This window comes from Pteropus medius, unplaced genomic scaffold (genome assembly GCF_902729225.1).
Source record: "Pteropus medius unplaced genomic scaffold, Ma_sr-lr_union100, whole genome shotgun sequence".
NCBI classification, from domain to species: domain Eukaryota; kingdom Metazoa; phylum Chordata; class Mammalia; order Chiroptera; family Pteropodidae; genus Pteropus; species Pteropus medius.
Genome location: NW_024347788.1, coordinates 10,871,220 through 10,893,438, shown reverse-complemented (window position 1 = coordinate 10,893,438; position 22,219 = coordinate 10,871,220). Strand labels below are relative to the sequence as shown.

Here is a 22,219-nt window from a genome sequence, read left to right as displayed (position 1 = left end):
GTTCCCAGCTCATACTCGTGGTCCTGCTGGACGGTGTCAGACTGCGGCCTGTCCTCTCTCTCCTCCCCCCTCCCCCGCCCCCCAGGCTCTCTGCCACTGGCAGGTACCGGCTGGGCTGGTCCGCTGGGCTGGCTGGAGCTGCTGCCCCACCCTGGGGTGCAGGCCTGCCCTCCCATCCTGCTTGGCCTCCAGCTCATCTCGGGGGTGGGGGTGAGTATGCTCTGCCGTCCTGGCCCTTGCTCCCCCCCGGGGGCCAATCAAAGCTGGCAGCCCACCTGGCTGACCTTCCTCATGCAAAGCCCAGCCCGGCCTCCCGGCCTCCGCCAGCTCGTTGCGGGCGTGCTGGCCGCTCCACTGCCAAGGGCGTCCCGGACAGGGCTCGGCTTTGCCACGTGGCAGCTTCCCACGGCTGCCACCCCGGTCCTGTGGGCATCGCTGTGGTCTCCACATTTCCTCCTTGACATATCTCCATCCCACGGCTACTGCTCAGTGTGGCGGGGGAGGGGGAGGAGGAGGGGGAGGGGACGTTTCCTGCTGCCCTCCCTGGGCTGAGGACCACTGGCTGTCTGACCTTGCAAAGGCCCCCTGCCCAGGGCAGTGGCTGCTCCTCACGTACGTCAGGTTTTTTAAGAAAGCTTTTATTCAAAGCCATATTTTGGATCAAGATTTATAAAATGACCTAGTGTGGATTTTGCTTTTAGGTTACTTCACAGTCCACTGTTTATTTCTAGGTCGCTTCATGATCCCCGACTCAGCTGGCACGGGCGGGCCCTGGCCGCTCTCTGCGACGCTTCACTGACGCGTCTAAGGTGCAGCCAGAATTCGGGCTCCGGCTCTGGGGGCTGCAGACCTGCTCAGCACTGCCAGGCCCGGGGTGCTGGTGTGCACCCCTTCCAATACTTGGCTTCGAGCCCCAACTTTAAGTTACGCTGTGGACTTCAGTATTTTCAGAGGTTTAAGATTTCTTGCCACCTACCAGTTATTAAAGGATCTAATAAAAAGTCCTGTAAGACTCAGAAGTTATTTCCACATGCGTTTGACCATGATTTTTGAGAAACAAGCGTTGAATCAGTGAGAAGCAGTCGAGAACCACGCGTGGCCCATTGTCCCCTGCGTGCCCGGAGAAGGCCCCGGCCGCCAGCCCGGCTGCTCACGAGACAGAGCTGGCCGCGTCGGAGCCTTGACCTGTTTCTCGCAGTTGTTGAAAACCATGAGGCATGAAATCCAGATTTATGACTTTTTAAAAAGTTATTTGTGGATTCCCAAGACGATTATGTTCCCATCACTTATAAACTCAGAAGACGCTTTTAAAAAGTCCACGTTTGGCACACGCTGAGTTCTAATGTTGGTCGTCTTGACAGCGTTCGGCCAAAGTGAGGGAACAGGCCTTCTGCCTTTGCTCAGATTGCCGTTCCCCACGGGGCACAGACGGGGCTCGTGTGCGTCCAGCTTTGGCACAGCGAGGCCGGGGCGGTTCTCCTTGTGCATCAAACGAGGACTTGAGGACACGTCGCAGGAGAAACAGGCCTCGCCGTTCATTCTTGTCCACGACGTCACAGGTTTTACTTTTACCGCGCGTTTCGTCGTGGAGGAAACGTCCCCTGCCCGGTGCCAGGTACCCCGGCGGAGGAGGTGACCAGCCAGAGGGCCCCCTTAGCCGCCTCCCCTCCACCCCCGTCCCGCTTACCGTGTTTTCGCCTTGGGGTAAGTTCTTTGAAACATCTCTCCACTTTTATTTTCAAAATATCTTGAAACATCACAGTGTAAAAGCCAGCGCTGATACTGGGGCAACTCTCCCTCAATGTGGCTGGGGAAAAGTAAGCTAAGAACATTTCGAACACAGTGCTGGGGACAGAGGCTGCAGTCCCGGGCCCGCGGCCGTCCGCCTGAGGCTCCCACCCACTCTGGGCCAGAAACCGCGTGGGGATCCTTGAAACCGTCCGCACTGGTTTCTCTGGTCCTTAGAGGCTCTCGGCTCCACATGCTCCGTCCCCCCATCAGACTGTAGACCTTGCGCACTTTCTCCCCTAATGTGAGGGTCTGTCGTCCCGTCTGTAGGAGCTGGGTGGCGACAGCGCAGACCTGGGAAGCCACGCTGACGGGGGCCAGCAGCTGTCGACCGCTAGGCCACGTCCTCCTCCACCGGCTCGTCCTGCTGGCTCTCTTCTGAGAAGTTCTCAGGGAAACGCAGGTCTTCTCCTCCCCAGGGATTCTGCAGCTGCTCCTGAGAGCAGGCGCTGTGCGCCCCCCACCACCCAGCACCTTGTCCGGTTCCCGGCTCGGCCCTGTCGTCATATGGGGTCTGTCATTCACAGTGAGCGCCCGTGAATTCAGCAGCATTGGGCTGTCGATGGCAGGAGCATCGTCCCCAGCAGCTCTGGGGAGTTGTCTGCATTTTGTCCTCAGGAGGGTCACGCAGTTCAAGGTCGTGTGGCTACAGGATGGAGGAGCCGGGAGTCCATGTGCGTCCTCACGAACTCAGACCCCACCCCAGCGAGGGCCTCGAGCCCCAGGTTGGGTGGAGAAGGCCGAGTGAAGTCAGGGTGTCTGCAGGAGAAGGACCGCTCCAGAGTGGAAGGCCCGAGTGCCCTCCGTAGTCACAGGCCCTGAGGGCGCAAAACCGTGATTCGAAGTTCAGAGGTCGCCGCCACTTCGGGGTCTGCCGCGTGTGCGCAGAGGCCGTGGGCGGTGCAGTGAGGCGCTTCGCTCTCCACGTAGCGAGACACGCGGCACAAACGCCCGAGCCCCACAGGCCGGGGACCTCGGGGCCCCAGTTTGTCCACTGGGTCGTGGGGGCCCCTGCCTCGTGGGGTTTTTGTAGCGATTACACCGGGCCGTTCCGTGGACCGCGCCTGGAGCGGTTTAGCGAGTGTCGCGTGTGCAGGTGCGTGGACGTCACTCCCTCCCGGCATCTCTGCCAGGTGGGCGTCGTGACTGTTTGCGCCTGGGGAAGCCGAGACTTCAGAGACGTGGGGACTCGTGTCAGGCCACTCGGATAGCAGGTAACAGGCTGCGCTGGCTCCACTGGGCCCCTCAGCCTCCAGGGACAGGAACCACAGAGGGGACGGGACACATGGCTTGTCACGGAATGTGGCTGATGGGGCTGTGAGTGGCAGGGTAGGGGGAGAAGCAAAGATGTCCCTGCAGTGTGGAGACAGGAGATCGAGGTGGAATGACAAGCAAGGACTGGGCGCCAGGTCGAGAAGGAGGAGGGTTTGTGTCGTAGAAGCACTTAGACGTCTCACACTTATCCACCAGAGGCGGGGGACGTGTCACCTCAGACTATAATGAAGCTGTCACCTCGCAGCCGGTTTTATAGATTAGCTTCCAAATGACCAACTCATAAAAAATAAATGAGAATTGTCCCGCCGACATTATGCAGACATCCGCAGTTTACCCCTGAACGACGGGGCCGAGGGGCGCCGACCCCTCCCTCAGTCGAAACCCGCCTGTCACCACCGTCGGCCCCGCCGTGGGGATCCCCAGCCGTGGAGCTGACCCGGGAGCAGCATGGCATCTAACTGCACAGGTGAACGGAGCAATCCGTAAAGGTGGACCGCACAGTCAGAACCGTGTCTGCTGTAGGCACACGTGCGCACACAGCTGTGAGCCGCAGCTTAGCTGCGAGGTACCTGGCATAGATCATCCAGAAACAGCAGCTGGCGCCGTGGCACCCTGTATTCACCCAGCGACTCAGGGAGCCTCCTCTGGGCCAGGGCCTGCACCTGCTGTCACTGGGGCCACACCGGGACATGGCGTGACCCCGGGGGAGGGCTGGCCCGGCACCAGCCGACTGCTCCCAGCCCTCACTCCAGTCCTGTGGCCTTTGTGACCTTCGGCAACTTCCTGCCTCTCCGTGTGTCTTCAGTTTCTCATATGAAAAATGTACCAACCCCACCAAATTTGTATGAGGTTAAAACAGTTAATGTTTATAAAACATGTAGAGCAGCGGCTGGCACGTGGTACATGCCAAGCGTTGATCAAGTAAAAGGCGATACAGGTGTGATTCACCGGGGGCTAGTGATGTGTCACTGAGGAGGTGACGAGTGAGCGGGACTCAGCCTGACCGAGAAGGGACGGACTCGTTGGCAGGGCGGGGGCTGCAGACGAGAGCGGGCCGGTCACGGAAGGCCATAGGCCACCGAAGGAGATGAGTCTCGCTCTGAGCAACGGAAGCTGTTGGAGGGGTTTAAGAAGACGTATGTGCGGACACTGTGTTGAGCAAAGAAGCCAGATAGGAAAGAGCGTGAACCATGTGTCCCCGCGGTTACAGGTCAGCGATGGGCAGGGTACGTCCTCTGGGAGGGGGACAGTTCTCTGTGGCGGGCAGGGTCCCTCTGCAGTGCCGGAAACGGAGCTTACACAGGTGTGTGCCTGCGCACAACCTCAGGCCATAAGCCGAGAACTCGTGCTCCGTGTGCATGTAACTGTGCGTCCGATGCCCGGATTCAGGAAAGGAAGATGTGTGAGGGACGAGGACAGCAGGGAGCCCGCCGGGACCTGGAGCCAGAGCCTGAGCCAAGCGTCGGCCACGGGGGAGACACCACCGAAGCTTGGCTCGGGTGGCGGGCGAAGGTGAATGGATGGACTTCAAAGGACGTTCAAGAGATAAAATCCACAAGGCGCGGGTGAATCGGATAGAGAAGGTGGGGAAAGAGGTCGAGGCCATTTCTGGGCTGCCGGGTCCATCATCGGTGGGCTGTTCCATTCTCTGAGATTCTGAGCACAATACTGTGATTACTAAGAATGGAGTTGCCTGGCTTGGAACCCAAGGCTCCTTCACGTCCAGTCACGTGACCTCGTGCCAGGGAACGCTCGGCCTTGTTTTCACCGTGAGCTGGGCACAGTGGAGGCGCCTCCTTCATAAGGTATTCCAAGGACCGCGTGAACTCACTCGTAGGCAGCGTGTCGCAGGGCCTGCGCACCCCATGGCCGCGAGCAGCGTTTAACGGGACCGGGTTTGGGAGTGAAGAGCGTGAGCGCAGTTTTAGACGTGCTGAGTGTGGGACGCCTGCAGGCCGTCCGAAAGACAGGCGGGTGGCCGGTCACGTGGCCCCAAGCTCCGGGCTGAAGACACACATGAACCCCAGTGGTCGCTGGTCACCTGCTGGTGGGAGCTCTCAGGGAGTGAGCGGGTGTGTGACGAGGGGAGGGCTGGGCTGTGAGGGATCCCAGGATCTAATGGGGCAGAAGGCGAGCCCAGACTGAGGGGAGGTGCCGCGGGAGGAAACCGGGGTGCAATCCCGGGCCCGGGGGACAAGGCGTGTCAGAGGACGAGGGGGCATGAGCTGCAGCGTGGGAAGCTGCCGAGAACTCAGCCTGGCTGCTCTCCTCCTCTCTCCCTCCCCGGCACCCCAGCCGCGGCACCCCAGCAGATGTGGGGTGCCAGGCCAAACCCTGCGGAGGTCCGGGTCCCTCCCACTGCCTCGCTCACCGCAGGGCCCTGGGCATCTCTCTCCAGGCCTCAGTGTGCCGATCAGCAAAACGAAAAGGTCGCACTCGAATCATTCCTCCTAGTGCCAGAGGATTTCATTATTTCATTCTAAATGTGAGCAGCTTTGAGCTGTGCTGCTTTGAGGCACTACCCCCCGCCCCCCGCCCCGTCCCCCAGCTGGGCCTCCTGAGCCGAGCCGTGGTGCCTGGACTTTTCCCGTGATGGTTTACTTACTGATAAGTAACTCAACTTGCTGGCCGTGAAACAAGCAGCCACATTGCAGAGTAGAATAACTACACGTGACAGCTTTGGGCTCGGCCATCGGGGTCGCTGCCACAACGTCTGTGGAAAAGTCTGGGGCACCCCAGCCATAGCCACATTCAACCAAGACGCGCAGGTCTCACTCGGGGTCTGTTCATTGACCTTGCCAGCCTCGTCCTCAGCTGCCGGCCAGGGAGCCCTTTTGTGACGCGGCCTGGACCTGGCTCCGCGTCTCCGCCCTCCCGGGGTCAGGGCCGGCGCTCAGGGGTCAGCTGGTCTCGGCAGCCTCTCCAGATCAGCGCTGATCCACGTGAAAGGCCACGGCAGCTCGGCGTGGCCGGGGGACCCAGCGCTGACAGTGTGCCCCGTGTGCAGGCGAGCTGGACGGCGAGACGGAAGGTGTGGGGGGACGCGAGGGGTCGGGCTGGCCTCGCTCTCTGGGGCCTGGGCACCTGGAAGGAGCGAGTGGCCGGAGCTGAGGGCAGGAGGCCGGGGGCGAGGCAGGAGGAGAGGGCGGGACTGGGTCCGAGGGGTGGCGGACATCCCGGCGGACTGTCGGGAACGCACCGGACCGGGGGTTCTGCGCAGGGGTCTGAGCTGGAGGTAAAGTGTGGGAGCCGGCGGCACACGGCGCCGTCTGAGGCCCCGACGTTGGATGAGGTCACCGAGGAGTGAGTATGGACAGCGAAGGGGACCGGGGACGGAGTCCCGTGGCACGCTGGCTGTAAGAGCCGGGAAGGAGAGACCCAACCGGGAAGAAGCAGCTGGAAAAGGAGGAACGTTGGGGTGTGGGGGCCTCGGAGCGGGCGAGGGGAGTGGCCGAGGCGGGGTCGTCGGTGTCCACGTCCCCACCGCTCCTGTGGGACCAGGACCGAGAGCCGCCATGGCGTCAGCAGCGGGCGGTCCTCGGTGGGGTGAGGGAGCAGCGTCCCGGGATTTCAGGGAGAAGAGTGGGGTGGGGGCGCAGACCATTCTTCCGAGGAGCAGAGACGCGGGGCGACCCCGGCAGAGGGGGCGGAGCGCGGGGAAGGGTGTTCGGGCCGGGACAGCGGCATTCTGGGGGCGGGTGTGAGTGTCATGGGCAAACGCGCTGCCCGGGGGAGGGGCCCCCGCCCCATCACGCACATTGGGGGTCAGTCTGCAGAAGGGACAGTCCGTCCACAGGAACAGGAGCTGCTGTGAGGGGCGAGGTGGTACAGGCCGCAGAGGGGTGACGGGACGAGCACCCACGTGCTGCACGAAGGGGCCCCATCCAGAGTCCAGAGTGAAAGCCGGCAAGGGCCACCGCCCCGCCTCCTCCCCGTCGTGCCGCGGGCCCCGTCGGCTGGCAGTTGCATTTGACCAGGCCGTGCACTGACGGCATCTCACACACAGGGAGAGAGGGCGGCGCGGGGTGACCGCGTCTGCCGGGAGCGGCCCCTCCGGGCTGCGGGACGGGGATGGAGAGATGGGAGCTGGACATGCTTTATCTCGACGGCATTTCGGAAAATGTCAGATGGCTAAAAAGGTGCGTTTTTATTTCATTACTGTCTTTTAATGTCCCGAGACCGTAGACGTCATTGGTTTTCCCTCCAGTACTGATGACGACCGGTTCATTCACCGTTCATGCAGCCACCCCACGCAGCGTGGTCAGCTGCAGGCACCGACTCTGTTAGAGGTGAAACTTCTCCTTACCTTTCGTGGCCCCACGCGGTTGCTCTGGGCCTCCCTCCTCCTTTGAAATGATGAGCCCCAAGATCCGTTTTCTGAGATGTTTCTCACCCAGGTCAGATTGTCTCAAGTGACGCAGCAAGAGCCACTTCGCGTCACCGTGTGTCCGATGCTCGCATTCTCAAGTGGCCGTTAGAGAGGGCTCGAGAGGCCCCTCGTGTCTCTGCGTCTCTGCGTCTCTGCCCCCTGCCCTCTCCCACGCCTCCGGAATTGGAACGGCCACGTGCCAAGGGGCAGACTTTGCAAGAGAGAGCTGGGCATCCTGACTGAGCCCCTCTGCGCCCCCGTTTCAGGCCCGCCTGCCTTCCCGAGGATGCTTCCTTCCCTCCCCTTAACCTGCCCCTGCCGTGCAGGAGGGCCCTGGCTCCGGGGCCAGCGGTGACGCTGAGCGTGTGTCCTTCTGACCCGTCGGGGCAGCATTAGCATGCTCACGTAGCCACAGGCCTAAGGCCCAAGTCTCTGGTCCGCTTTGCAGATGACAGTAGTGACACTGAACAGCCTGACACCTGGATCTGCCTCCCAGTTAGCACTGAACCTGCGGGAAGAGAGAAGAATGATTTGTTGGAAACCACGAAACCTCAACAGCAGAGCCTTTGCGCAAACGCCGTGCATGCTGTTAACATCCAGGGTGCTGACGCCCCCACCCCATTCAATAGCTCAAACACGGCAGGATCCCTGCTGAACGGGCTCCGGGTCCATCGGGAACCCGCCACACCCCACACCCTGCCCTCTTTCGCGCAGATTGTCCCTCGGGTCTTCCTGGCTCTGACCTCAGCCCCTCCGTGTTGTCTGCGGATACTGTTCCTAACGTCCGAGTTCACGATCTGCTGTCCGCTCAGGGTTCAGCTGGCACCCCGTTACCCAGCGTCGACCCTCCCGATCACGATTGGCCAGGTCCCTGCTCCTGCAGCCTCCTCACTGGCCACACGGTCAATGCTTTTCGTAGTTCGCCGTCGTTATTCGGACCCCCTGCCGACCCCTCCCTCACACGCGGCCCCCAGTGATCCTGCACTATTGTGGGAGCGTGCGTGAGCTTCCACGCACCTTCCACCCTCCAGCCGCAGGTCAGTGCCGCCGCTGTGTTGTCTGCTCAGCCTCCTTTTCCATCCCATGAAGTGACTTGCCCTGTCCTATGAAGTCCGGAGATTCCTGGCGGAGCAAACGCTGTGTCCTCCCACTGTCCTCTGCCTTCTCCCTGTTAGCGTAAGTTACGCAGTTGCACTGAGGCCTCCCACGCTGGCACTTGTTCGGCTCTGCCTCTCTTCCATTCTGTCCTCTCTCGATCTGCGTCTGGTGTCAGCAGCAAAGTGCAAGGCCACTTGGATCACAGGGCGCAGTCCCCTTCCCAGCCTGGCCGCCCGTGCCCGATGGAGCATTCAGCCGGCTCAGCCGCCCTACAGAGGCCCCAAGAGGGCACCTCACGGCGTGTGTGGTAGGTGGGACGGAAGGAACCAGCTCCGCGGGTGTGATTCAGCCCTCACCCGAAGGCCGCTCGCTCCCGCGGCCGAGGTCAGGAGAGGGCGGGCCTCCCGGCTCCGCCGAGAACGGGTTTGCTCTCCCTCCATCTTCTCTTCAGGCCCTCAACAGGTTGGGTGTTCTGGAGACGCCCTTGCAGACACACCCAGAAATAACGGTGTGTCTGGTCATCCCTCAGGCTGGTCAGGTTGACACACAGAATGAGCCGTCATACTGGTCTAGTAGAGACACTCTAAACCTGTGCAGCCACAAACGCACGGGTCCACGTGCTTGTGGGCCTCGTCTCCGGGCGCCCCTGGGGCAAGAGCTGGTGTGAGCTGTTGCTCGCAGTGCGTGCTGAGGTCCACGTACGTGGACCAGTTTGTGGGTCGGCAGGATTCTCAAGGGTGCCGTTCAGAAAAGGCTTGATGGAAAAAAGGAACACCTAAATTGTCCTTGAAAGGAAGAGGGGATATAGACAAATATAAGGCTAAAAGGGTATTTTTTATTTTTGCATTTTATCTTTTAAATGAACATAATTAAAATCGACATATTGTTGGTGCGTGGTTCGAGTTTTAACACACATGCTGTTCGTCTAAGTCCCCGAAGCACGGGGAAGCGCAGCAGACCAGGGCACAATCGAAGGAATCGTGCGGTGTGTTTGGCCAGTTCAGATCACAACATGCCATTCTCTGTAAGGCCCGTGCTTAAGTTATTGTGGCTAAAATGTAGGGAGTTGATCTGGCACTGAGGAGGGCCGGCATTAGTCCCTTCGGTGACCGATGTGGGGACAGGTGGCGTTATCCCGGGAGGAGCAGAGAGCACGGGAAGTGAGGGCCATCGTCTCTTTCACTTCTGATTTTACATGTTTGGGTCCTCTCCCTTTTTTTCTTGATGAGTCTGGTTAAAGGTTTATCAATTTCGTTTATCTATTCAAAACTAGTTCTTGGTTCCATTGATCTTTTGTATTGTTTGCCTTGACTCGATCTTGTTTATTTATGCTCTGATCTTTATGATTTCTACTTTCTTCTACTCACTTTGGGCTTCGTTTGCTGTTCTTTTTCTAGTTCCTTTAAGTGTAAAGTTGGATTGTTTGAGATTTTCCTTTTTTTCGTAGGCCTGTATTGCTATAAATTTCCCTCTCAGAACTGCTTTGACTGTGTCCCATAGATTATGGATCATTGTGTTTTTGCTTTCACTTGTCCAAGGTATCTTTTGATTTCTTCCTTGATCTCCTTGTTAACCCGTTCATTGGTTTGTAGCATGTTATTTAACCTCCACGTGTTCGTTTTTCAGTTTTTTTCTTATGATTTCTATACCATTGTGATTAGAGAAGATGCTTGATATGATTTCAGTCTTCCAAAATTTATTAAAACTTGTTTTGTGTCTAACATGTGATACAGCCTGGAAATTGTCCCAGGTGCACTTGAAAAGAATGTGAATTCTGCTGCGTTTGGGTGAAATGTCCTAAAAATATCAATTAAGTTCATCTGGTCTAATGTGTCATTTAAGGCCACTGTTTCCGTGTTCATTTTGTCTGGATGATCTATGCATTGATGTCAATGAGGTGTTAAAGTCCCCTACTCTGTATTACTATTGATCTCTCCCTTCATGTCCATCAATATTTGCTTTTTATTTTAGATGCTCCTGTGTTGAGTGCATAGGTGTCTAAATAAAAGAATAATATCCTCTCGTTGGATTGATCCCTTTATCATTCTGAAATGCCCTTGTCTCGTGTTACAGCCTCTGTTTTAAAGCCTGTTTAGTCTGATGTAAGTGTTGCTCTGCCAGCTTTTTTTTTTTTTTTTCATTTCTATTCGCCTGAAGTCTTTTTCTGACCCTTGATTTTCAGTCACAAAGCAAACGCTTACAGAGGTGCCTCTGGCAAGTGGCAGGGCGTGAGAACTGTAGCTTTTGAATGCTTTAGTCTTCTAGAAAAAAAAATTTTCAACAAAAAAGTAGCTTAAAGAATTAAGATTTTTTTTTCCCCTTACATAAAAAAGGACAAAGGAGAACACTTCCTGTTGTAGTCAGTCCAGCGACTTAGTAACTTTATCCGGTATCCAGACCTTTCTATCTTTACACTTGGCATTTTCGGCGTGTGCCATGGCCTCAGCGATTTTACATATCCTGTGTCAAAGTGACAGAGTCCGGCAAGTGAGAGGGGTGTTTTCGCTTGCTCATCGGTTTGTGTTAGAGAGGACAGCCTGCCCAGCAGCCTGGTTCCGAGGCCCACCGGCCAGGATCGGGTGCAGCTGGACCCCGCCCTCTGCAGGGAAAGCGAGGTCAATGTAATCACCCTGGAATGCAGGTCTTCCTCATGGGCCAGGACATGTGGCCCTGCACAGGTTAGTAGCCTGTGCCACTGACAGAGACAAGCCAGAAGTAGACCTGAGTAGTAGACAGCTGTCTCTAAGATCAGACAGTTCACTTTTTACTTAGACCTGTCTGTATCTTTCAGTTATCGACTACTTTTATAACTAACTTTTTAAACGTGTGATTATACCCGCCTGTTAAGGTTCTCAATCCCCAGCCTCAGGCAGTGTGGTCCAGTGACTGGCTGAGTTTACGATCGTGGGGTTTTCTCTTGCGTGTGGCCAGAGCAGGCCTCTTCCGCCTCAGTGTCGCCCTCTGCAGAGCTAGACGAGTGACCCTGTGTCCTGAAGTCAGGAGAAATGAACCAGGTCACCACAAATGACGAGCACAGTTGTCATTTGTATTGTAGGCATCCTGCCGCCTTCGGCCCCAGTCAGGTGGAAGCTGTTAATTTATGCAAAATTCAAAGCTGGGGCGAGGAAAGCACATTGATCCCACAGCCATATTTGTGTTGAGTTGATTCTGTTAACTGTGGAACTATTATTTTTCTTACAGTAACATCCTCTTTTCTTAAAAACGAGAGTATTACGAACACCTAGTCGGAGAACATTCCGTTCCTTCTTCGATTTGTCAGAGCCGTGGACTGAACACTGTGTCCTCTGTCACCCTGGCCTCCCACACACCCCCACTCCTCTGGGACGTACCCTTTGATCTCTCCGAACCACAGACCTTCCATCAAACCCGATTTCTCTGACCCGCTGATCTTAGATGTTCAGTTTTATCCTCAGGGAAATAAGTTGGTTATAACACTCAAAAAGTGGGTGGCAAGGACCCTGCCAGCTCCCGGAGGGAGTTGGCACTTAAAAAGAAGCCCCCANTTCGGCCTCTGAATCTTCGCGCATTCTCACCTGGAGTACCGAAAGCCATCAGCGGGGCCAGGAGCCCGGCCGGCCGGGTGGCTGCGGAAGTGGGGCTGCCCCTGCACCCCAAGAGCCTCGGGCGCCCGGCAGCAGGCGGCCTCGGGGGCTGCGGCGGCTCTGCTCGCAGCGCCGCGGTTCAGGGGGGCCGAGGAGGACGGGGTTCCCCGGAGCCCTACAGCCCTCGCCACGCACGGCGCGTGGGGGCGGCGCCCAGCACGGGCTCCGCAGTGAGTCCCGGGGGAAATGCCACCGGAGAACGGCGCCGCGGGGATCCGGTCCAGAATCAGGGGTGGCGAACGGCCCGCCGCTGCTCCCATAAAGCCGTGCGTGGTCCTCTGGCTCACCCAAGGGCCAGGGGGAAGGGCCAGTTATTCTAAACACACACATTTCACTCACGACAGATTAGTGGGGGCTTCTTTTTAAGTGCCAACTCCCTCCGGGAGCTGGCAGGGTCCTTGCCACCCACTTTCTGAGTGTTATAACCAACTTATTTCCCTGAGGATAAAACTGAACATCTAAGATCAGCGGGTCAGAGAAATCGGGTTTGATGGAAGGTCTGTGGTTCGGAGAGATCAAAGGGTACGTCCCAGAGGAGTGGGGGTGTGTGGGAGGCCAGGGTGACAGAGGACACAGTGTTCAGTCCNCCCGAGGCCCGCGGCCCCCAGGCTCCGACCTCGTGCGCCCCTCTCCGGAGGCCTCGGGTTCGCGTGCTGGAAGTGGCGCCCTTTAGTGCACAGGGAGCCACGGCTTTGTGACGCGGCTGTCGTGTGCGTGCCTGGCATCAGCTCAGCATGGAGTTGTGCCAACGCATCCCTGGCTCCTGGGGGGAAGAGGTGGTACGGGATAAGCCCTGATTTCCGGGGGCAGGGGCCACGTCTGTCACGCCAGCTCTGGGGGACCGCAGGGGCCACCAGGAGAGGGCTAAGGGACACTGCGAGGCGGGATCTATGGACGGTGGGTGTGTGCTGTGGTTGAGTCAGGTGCCAGGATGACCTTGAGGCTCTACCTTGGGGGTAACCTTTACTTCTTCCTCCGCTGGGTTGTGATGACTTGATCGTCCGAGGTGGCCATGACGAGTTCGCCCAGCGGGGGGCCTGGACAGCGGGCAGGTTACTTCCAGGCCCGGAGGCTGGAGCTCGGCATCCGCGGGGCTGATCCCTCCTGAGGCCTCTCTCCTTGGCTGGCAGTGGGGCCACCTTCCCATGACCTCCCACCGTCCCCCCTCTGTGCGTATCTGTGTCCTCATGTCTCCTTAGAAAGACACCTGTCACGTTGGACTGTGTCCCACCCGCCCCCCATGACCTCATTTTACTGCAGCCAGCTCTTTATAAAGGCCCTGTTTCAACAGAGCCACGTTCTGAGGCCCTGGCAGTTAGGGCTCCATCATGCAGATTGTGGGGGGGGGGACAGTTCATCCCATAACGGCGACTTGCTCGGTTTCCACCCCTTCCGCCGTGCCCCTCACCTGGCTCCTCGGGTCTTGAGAAGCGCGGTCTCGCTCTCCCTCCGTCTTCTTCCTTCTACTCCCTGCGCCTCCTCCGAGTCCTTTCATTCCCCCCGTGTGCTGCCCTTTATCTCTAAACCCCAAACTTCTGCCTTGTCTCACCCTACCGTTCTCCTTTAACGGGTAAGCAGACACCACATCTGTCCAGGCCACGTTCAGACGTAACCGCGGACATTTTATAGCGATCTTCCAAATGACCGATGGTCATGCTTTGATATATTTTAAAAGCATGATTATCAAAAGTAACTTTTTTTACTACCCGATGCAGAGTAATTTATCTTTTGCCTAGACACTAATTTCAAAAGAAAAAAACTTTGATTTTTAGCTACAGTCCAAAAGCCAAGAGGCTATTTACTGTTTTCTAAACACCGAGAGTATTACCTTCAAAACGTCCTATGTTCTGAAGCAGAGGTCGTTTTGTTTTAGAAAAAGTTCCTGTATCAGGATGACACCAACTAGAGACTAGAACTGTGCTTTCAAAAAAAAGTCCCTCAGCTTGTGGAACTGTGCCCGCCACCGATAGCAGCAGTCCACAGCCTTTGGAGCTCGGGGAGCACTTTGGGGGTGCCCCGGAGCTTTGGGTACATCCCCGAGTCGGCCCTCCGCTCCTCCCGTGTCCAGGCTGGGGGCCTCCGCGTCGGCCCCTCCCTGCCGCTCTGCGTTTTGTGCCCGGACGGGGGACAGCCGGGTGTCCCGCCCTCAGCTGTCCCGCTGCCGGGCGTGAGGAGGTGGCCGCCTGCCCGCCCGCCCAGGGTTTCATCCGCACACAGCCTCTGGAGTTCTTGGAGCCTCAGGGCTGGAGCTGTGGCCCCAAGCCTCCGTGTCTTTCCTCTCCCATGCTTCATGTCCTGTCTCTGATCTGTCATTGATTACACCGTCTGTGTCCTTGGCAGCATCCGGGCATTGTGTGTCCTGGAGTGAGCCCTTAGCTGTCGCTGCAGAGAAATCCTCAACCCTAAGATGAGCCCCCGCCTCGCCAGCCACGGCCGCAACCACGCGGGGTCCTCTCCAGTCCGGTCTCGGGGGGAGACCATGTGTTTTTCAAACATTTATTAGTTTATACTCTTTCTGCATTAGGCTACAATACAATAGCTCTGGCCAAGGAAGGGTCTCATTTTTCGGTCTCTGCTCGCATGCACAGACCTGCAGGACACACGGTCCAGAGCATGGCGTTCCCTGCTCACCCAGGCTCCGCCACTGGCTGCTGCTCGGACCAGAGGCAACTGACCGACTCCCCAAACCTCACTGAGTCCACCCCTAAAGCAGCGGTAACCTTAGCCCTGCTCACCTCGCTCGGTGACCAGAGGAGGTGGCCCAGGGGAGCGCAGACTAGCGCCCGTCGACAGTGGGCGTCGTCCAGCACCGTTGGGTGACGGTGGCCACGACACACACAACAGTCATCCCGGCCCTTTGACAAAGCAAAATCCTGTCTCCTGAAGACCTTTCTCCTTCCCATTAACTTTCATTATAAATACTCCCGGAGAATATTTTATTCTCGAGATGTTATGGCATTAAAATTGGGAATAAAACCACTTTTAAAACTATGTTAAAGCACCAATTTAAAAGTTATTCTGTGACAAATTATGGAGAGCACTACTTAAAATTTATAAATTAAATTTGTTCTAATGGACGATCAGCTGCTGTGTGAGGTAGATTCCTGCAGACTTAGGAGCAGTTTGGACGAAGCAGTTAAAAGTCTTAAAACCTTCAGGTTTGTAACTTACCTTCCAAAATAGAGATTCCAAGTGTTTCAGTACCTGCATATTTCGTCCTGTGATTGACGGGGTCTTTGTTTTTGCAGACATAATAAAGTCACAGGGTACGAAGGAGGAATTTTTTTTACTTTTAGTCACTGGAGCCCTCTGAGAAATTTTATTGTTTGGGTTTTTGTTTTGTTTTTTTGTTTGTTTGTTTCTTTTTTGGAGTTAAAAGAAACCATAGGCCCTACAACACCTTAGCACTGCAAGCCATCAGAGAGGCCTTTTCATGCCTTCGCTGTCTATCTTAAACAACGACTCACCGTTTATGAGTATTTGAACAACTGCTAAACAATGACTCAGCGTCTATGAGTATTTGAACAACTGCTAAGCGACTGCTTTAGCTTTTAGAATGTCTTCTAACCTGCAGCTCTGTCTCCGAGGGAGAGACAGCTCTGGGGTGACCACATAGTACCCAGGCAGCTTCCCCTCCCGGCTGCTGCCTCGTGTCCCTGGCATGGAGCAGTGTAGACTCGTGAAGACCCGAGACAGGGCTCCACGGGTGAAATCGAAGCCGCCTCTTACTCAGCCGCTCCGTGGAGACGTTCTGATGTGCGAGCTGCTTCACAGCGATGCTGTCTGAACAGTCAGGGTCGCGTCCCCAGCTCAGTCCCCAGGGTCTGTTTTCCCTGAAACAGCAGGGCACTTAGGCCAAGATTCTCGATGAATCATTCATCCAGAAGGAGAAGTGGGGATTTTTCAGAGAGAAACACTATAGGCGCCTGAACATGTATGAAAATAAACAGGAAAACGAAAATCAAATTCCCGGCACCAGGAAGTGAGAAGTCACCTTTACCTGCTGCGGGTAATGCATACGATGTTTGAGAGCATTTTCCAGGAATTTTATCTCCCCCGGCAGATCCCTGGACATGTGGAACATCATTCCCGTTTGACACATCCAGATGCCACGAGCCCGGGTCTGTGTCGGAAGGACGGCCTGCAGGGCAGGGAGCTCGGGGTCCCGCACGGTCCCCCCGCCCTGGGCCCCGCGGCTTTTTGCGCTGCTGCATTTCTGTTCACTCTTCTGTCCCCACCCCCCTCGGTGTTGTCACCGAAGGTCGCTTTGGCCTTTCTCATAAGACAGATTTCCAGTCCCAGGCGCCCTCTTATTGTCTGGGCCCCGTTCAAGTGATAAGACATACATTCTATGCTATTGTGGGAACATAATGTAATATTCTCAACATTGTTGCCAAAAAAAAAAAAAACTCAGCCACCTTTTCGTTTCTTATGACTTATGAAAGCATCTGGATCGAATGTCTCCCCACGTCGACGTGTTCAGGAAGAGATTGCTGATAGCGCGGGGCCTGAGACCCCATTTCCCCGACGGCTGACCGGGCACCCGGGCAGAGAAAGGCGAGCTGCCCAGGGCGGCGTTCCGTGAGGGCGAGGCCCGTCCGGAGGCCGCAGGCCCGAGGGCCCTGCCATGGGACAGGCGGCTCCAGCCTTGTGCACCATCATCCCAGGCCACGCTTCCTTCCTGCACAGCGATTAGGAACCAGTCACGGGCAGGAGCCCTCGTGCTGGGGTGGCACGTGGAGGGAAGGCGACAGGGAGGGGGTCCCCACCTCCGGGCCTGCCCCTCCACACCCCCCCGCCGCATGCCACCCTCACAGGCCCGCACTCCGAGGAGCTCAGCAACCACTCAGAAAGTGACTGTGGAATTGTAAGGTGCAATTTCAGACAATAAGATGAACTATTTTTGTTTTGAGCTGTTGTCAAAACAGAGGAAATCTACCAGGATAGAAATGAATGAGGACTAAAACCGATTCACGGAATTTTATCATTTCAACATCTCATGTGTTTAGGCTTTTAAAAACTATATATCCTTAGTGCTGATTTTCTTTTGAATTAACCGTTAGCTATGAGACCAGTTTCTTATCTTTTTTTTTTAAGCATTAGCCTTGAAAAGATATGGAAAGAGCAGGTGGATTTCTCAGCTTCCGCTTTCATCGTATTCACTGGCGCTAGATAGTTCTCTCTGAAGTTGCCTGACCCATCTCGCTTGTCTTCCCCTTGGCTAAATTTACACCACCTGAACTCTGGGCTCTGGACATGCAGCCTAAAGGTCAGAAAGCATCTCAAAGGCAAGAAAACTGGGAAATAAAGAGCCTTCTGTGTACCTCCCAGCCAAGGCACAGCCCTCAAGCCTCACTTAAAAAGCGAAAAACTAGGACACAGCACCGTGAACACCGACAGCCCACCAGTGAGCCAAGACCGAAATGTCCCACTTCAGAGCGAGATTACAAGCAGCTTTTCCCAGTTTACAGGAAGAGGACAAAGTAGTTGGACTACATTATTTTATTTTATTTTCTAAGTTTTTTTTAAGCTTTGATGCTTGAAGATGAATGAATATGTAGGAATAAAAGTAATCTTGGAGAATGTAGAAAGAAAGCAGTAAAGATCGTGGCAAATATTAACAAAATCGAAGCAAAGAAAAGCTTTTTGAGACGAGAAAAGTTCTTTGAGGGGAAAAAAACATAGTCAAATCCCAACAATATTGAAAAAGAGGAAGAAAAGGGATAGTTCATAATACTAAGAATGGAATGGAGGCTGCAGCTACAGATAGATACAGCAGGGCTGTCAACCACGAGAGAGGTGAGGAATATGCCAGTGAATTAGAAAATAAGTGAGGTGGAAAGTTGCTACAAAAACATTACCAAAATCGATTCAAGAAACAGACACTCTGAACAATTTCAACCATTTAAAAAATTGAACTGTAATCAAAAGTATGCCTCTCACTTTCTGTCAAAGACACCGACCTACACAAAGTGGCGTCCAGCAAAATGGCAGACTAGGAAGCTCCGAGATCTCGTCTCCCCACAGAAACACCAATAAAGCAAACGAAATGTCTAAACCAGCCCTGTAGGAGCCTGGAAAATGATCGAAGGTTTACACCAACCAGGCAAACGCCCAGTGGAGCAAAGCCACCTTCACGGTGGCACGAAAGCTTCGTGGCCTTTGCCTCACTCTCGACAGCCTTGGTTTCCAGTGTCCCTCAGACACACACCTGCCTGGGAGGTAGGTGCCTGAAGGACTGACCTGCTCACCCTGGACCCGAGTGGCTTGGAACGTGCAGAAAAGAGGCGCTCGCTGCCTCAAGATAGGCAACAAAAGGAAACAGGTAAATCTGACTGTAGCAAAATTTAAAATCTTCCGTGCATCAAAGGACACAGTCAACCAAATGTAAAAGCAACATATGGAATGGGAGAAAGTCTTTGCAAATAATAGGGGTTAATATCCCCCAAATATAAGGAGCTCCTACCACTCAGCAACAGAAAATACCTGATCCAAAAATAGGCAAGGACTTGACATTCCTCCAAAGAAGATGTACAAATGGCTGATAGCACACGAAAAGATGTTCAGGATCAGTAACTATTAGGCAAATGCATATCAGAACTACGAGATACCACCTTAGACCCGTTACAATGGCTACTATAAAAAAATAAAATAACAAGTGTTGGGGAAGATGTGGAGAAACTGGAAGCTTGTGCACTGTTGGTGGGACTGTAAAATGGTGCAGCCACTGTGGAAAACAGGATGTCAGTTTCTCAAAAAAATGAAACCTGGAACTACCATGTGATCCAGCAGCCTCACCTTAGATATGTCTGACCTGGACAAGTATTTGTACACCCATGTTTGTACAGCATCGTTCACAGCAGCCAAAAGGCAGAAGTAACCCAAGTATTCATTGATGGACGAATCGATAAACAAATGTGCTCCTTGCATACGATGAAACATTATTCAGCCTCAAAAAGGAAGGATATTCTGATACGTGCAACTACATGCATGAACCGTGAGAACATTACACTAAATAAGCCTGTCGCAAAAGGACAAGTATCGTATGGCTCCACTTAGATGAGTTACCTAGAATAGGCAAATCCACAGAGACGAGTGGGAACAGAGGTTACCAGGCCGAGAGGCTGTGCCCAAGTGATGAACAGAGGATGGGCTCGTGTAGACCCAGGGCCAGGGAACAGTCAGGGTCAAGGGTGAGCAGCGAGGAGAAACAGGAAGTCCAGAGTGGCTGGAACCCGATGTGAGGGGACAGAGTGACGAGGGGAGGCTGGAGAAGTAGCCAGACACTGGACCCCTCCGGGCCTCTTAGACAATGAGAAGGAGCTTGGTTTTCTGAGTCACTGGAAGTCACCAAAGGATTTTAGGTGAGGAAGTGGGCCTGATTCGTATGTCACAAGTGTCTCAGAGGCTGAGTGACCCTCGCTCTGCAGAGTGGCAGAGGCAGTTCCTTCATTGGATGGGGACCTGGCCGCATGGCCACAGATCTCTCTCCCAGCCTTGAAAGTCTCAGCTGGTATCGACGAGCTAAGATAGAGCCTCCAGGAAGGTCCTGAGTGTTCTTGAACTCTGCACGACCACTGGCCACGTTTGGCTGTTGACAGCTGGAGGGTTAGTCAGTGAAGTGACTTGCCCACCACACTGTACACAATTAGAGTTAGTGTGGCAGCAGGTTAATTCAGTGCCCTAACCAGGAGACCACACAGAAGCATGGCCAGTAAACTTGAACTTGTGCCAAGACCCGCAAAATAACCTTGTTAAAAGCAAACAAAACTTTTTCTTTTTTTCTTAAATTTAAATTCCACGGGAGCTGCTCATGTACTGTCTGTGTCTTCCCACCGGCCGGGACTGGCATTGTTCGACATCGTCCTACGGTCACGTTTTATGGGGTGTTTGAGGATTAGTCGTACGCTGTGACATTGGAATTCGGGGATGTGGTTATCTCCAGATGCCAGATGAACTTGGACAGGAATCATTCTTCTTGTGCGTGTGTGTTTACCGCTGGGAACTTGGAGCTGTGGGGGCTCCCTGGACAGGGCCATCCTGGCTGCCGGCCATCACTCGGCAGTCACGTGCTCTTCTGTCTGACCCCCGTCCGCTGCCTACGTGGGCACGACACCACGCGGACCTCAGTCAGCCCCATTCTCGGCAGCACCTCCCACGCGGCCGGGCGAGGGCGGCCCGGCCCGGACTTGGCCGTGAGGTTACGGTCAGGCTTCTCTTTCGCTTTATCTGATGTAGAACTTGGTCCTCCGCCAGTCAGCCTTGCTCCCCACCGCAGCAAATGAGGGAACGAAGAGATGGATGCGTGGAGTGACTCAGTGTTCCGGTCCAGGAACTCAGTGGAGAACCACGTGGAGCCCCAATGCGCCCGCTTCCTCCGAGCCGTTAGCAGCAGATGGCAGCGCCTTGCACACCCACGTGCACACACAGCAGAGGTGGAAGCGCCTCGCACACCCACGTGCGCACACAGCAGAGGTGGAAGCGCCTCGCACACCCATGTGCGCACACAACAGAGGTGGAAGCGCCTCGCACACCCACGTGCACGCAAAGCGCACGCGTCGTCGGAGGGCCCGGCTCTGTGGCTGCGGCCCGCGTGTTGCCCTATGAGTCGCATCTAACTCTGTGCCCAGGAGCCCTTCGATCTCTTTGGCCATTGGCGCTGCCGTAACTAATCGGCGCTCTCATTATGGGACTTCGGGGGCTGTTCTGCCGTTTCTGCTAATACAAACTGTGTGTGTTCTGACTGACACAGTTTGAGCTCAGTGTTAAGAGGTCGTGCTCAATCACAGGCGTGAGAATGTCTGTCCAGTAGCTTCGTAGATGCGGGATGTGTACGTCACATCCTGACACACGCAGCCACTCCCATTTCCCCGCCCCCCCCCACCCCACCCCCCGGGGCTGGACGGTACCCACAGGTTCAGTCTGCAAGTAGATCTCATCGCTTCGTCTGCAGTTCCCTAGCTACTGGGTGTGAACATCTTAGAAGGATGCCTGTCTCACGAATTGCCCGTCCCTTGCCTGTCTTCACGTTGGCTTATTTATCTTTGTCACCTTGTTTTACAACAACGCTTCCATACTATGGACTCTAATCTTCTGTTACGAATACAGAACCCTCTCATTCTGCCCCGTCTCTGACTTGTGTCTGGTGTCGTCCGTGTAGCGGAGGCTGTAACGTCCCATCATTACCACCCCGCTCCTCCCCCCATGGGACGTCAATGTGGGTCACTCGGGAAGGTCCCCCCCGGCCCCCCCCCCGAGCTTTAAACTTAGCCTCCCAGCTCTCCAGCTGATACTTGCATGTTTATTAATGTTTAGAGCTTTAATCCAGCTTAATATCATGCGGCGTGAAGGGAGCATGCCACCTACTTAATAACGCATCTGTTGTCCGCTGGTTTTTAACGCCCCCGGAGTCACTTCTTCATTCCCATAATGCACATGGCCGGGTTTGGGGACTTTGTTCTCTTCCGTTGACCCGTTTAACTGTTCTGTCTGTTCTTTGCTAATTATGTACTATTTTACTACTGTAATTTTGTAGTGTGGTTTGGTATCCGGTTTGTCCATTTCTCTTTCATCGTTCCTTTTTTTTTCAAAATCGTCTTCCTGTGCATTTTTTTTCTTTCATATAAACTTCAGAATAAGCCTCTCAATTATTTTTTTCGGAACATTGGGAATTTCGGGATTATATTGGACTTTTAGGTAAATCAGGGAAGAACAACATCCTTTTGCGGTGTTTTCTGGCTTTCGAAAATGACATCCTGTCAGAAATCTAAATGTAAAAACTGAATTCACAGAGTCTTTAAAACCAGGAAGAAAATATGGCCGAATTCCTTTATAACCGCGTAGAGAGAAAGGCTTTCTACCTAGGATTCAAAATCCAAATGCAATACAAGATTGATATGGTTCGAATACATAAATAAAAATGTTTCCACGGCCGGAGCTTGCATAAGAAAAGTCAAAAGACCAGTGACAAACAGAAAATATAGACAGCACATATCACAAATAAGGGACTCCTGTCAACATGTAGGTTATAATAGTTCCTGCTTCACTGCATTGTGGAGAGAACTAA

The 22,219-nt window shown here is 54.7% G+C and overlaps 1 protein-coding gene across 9 annotated transcripts in view; it reads left to right on the top strand.

The window, feature by feature from the left end:
- MCPH1 (microcephalin 1) overlaps positions 1-22,219 on the top strand; it is a 195,763-nt gene that overhangs the window by 164,961 nt on the left and 8,583 nt on the right. The window contains exon 13 of one of the 9 annotated variants that reach the window (XM_039877260.1): positions 732-1,401. The exons of 7 other annotated variants lie outside the window; for them this stretch is intronic. In XM_039877260.1, the coding sequence (XP_039733194.1) occupies positions 732-1,053 (322 nt within the window). In that variant the 3' untranslated portion in view covers positions 1,054-1,401. Of the gene's footprint in view, positions 1-731; positions 1,402-22,219 lie in introns of those variants that run through there. One more of the 9 variants, XM_039877287.1, reaches the window with a different exon arrangement.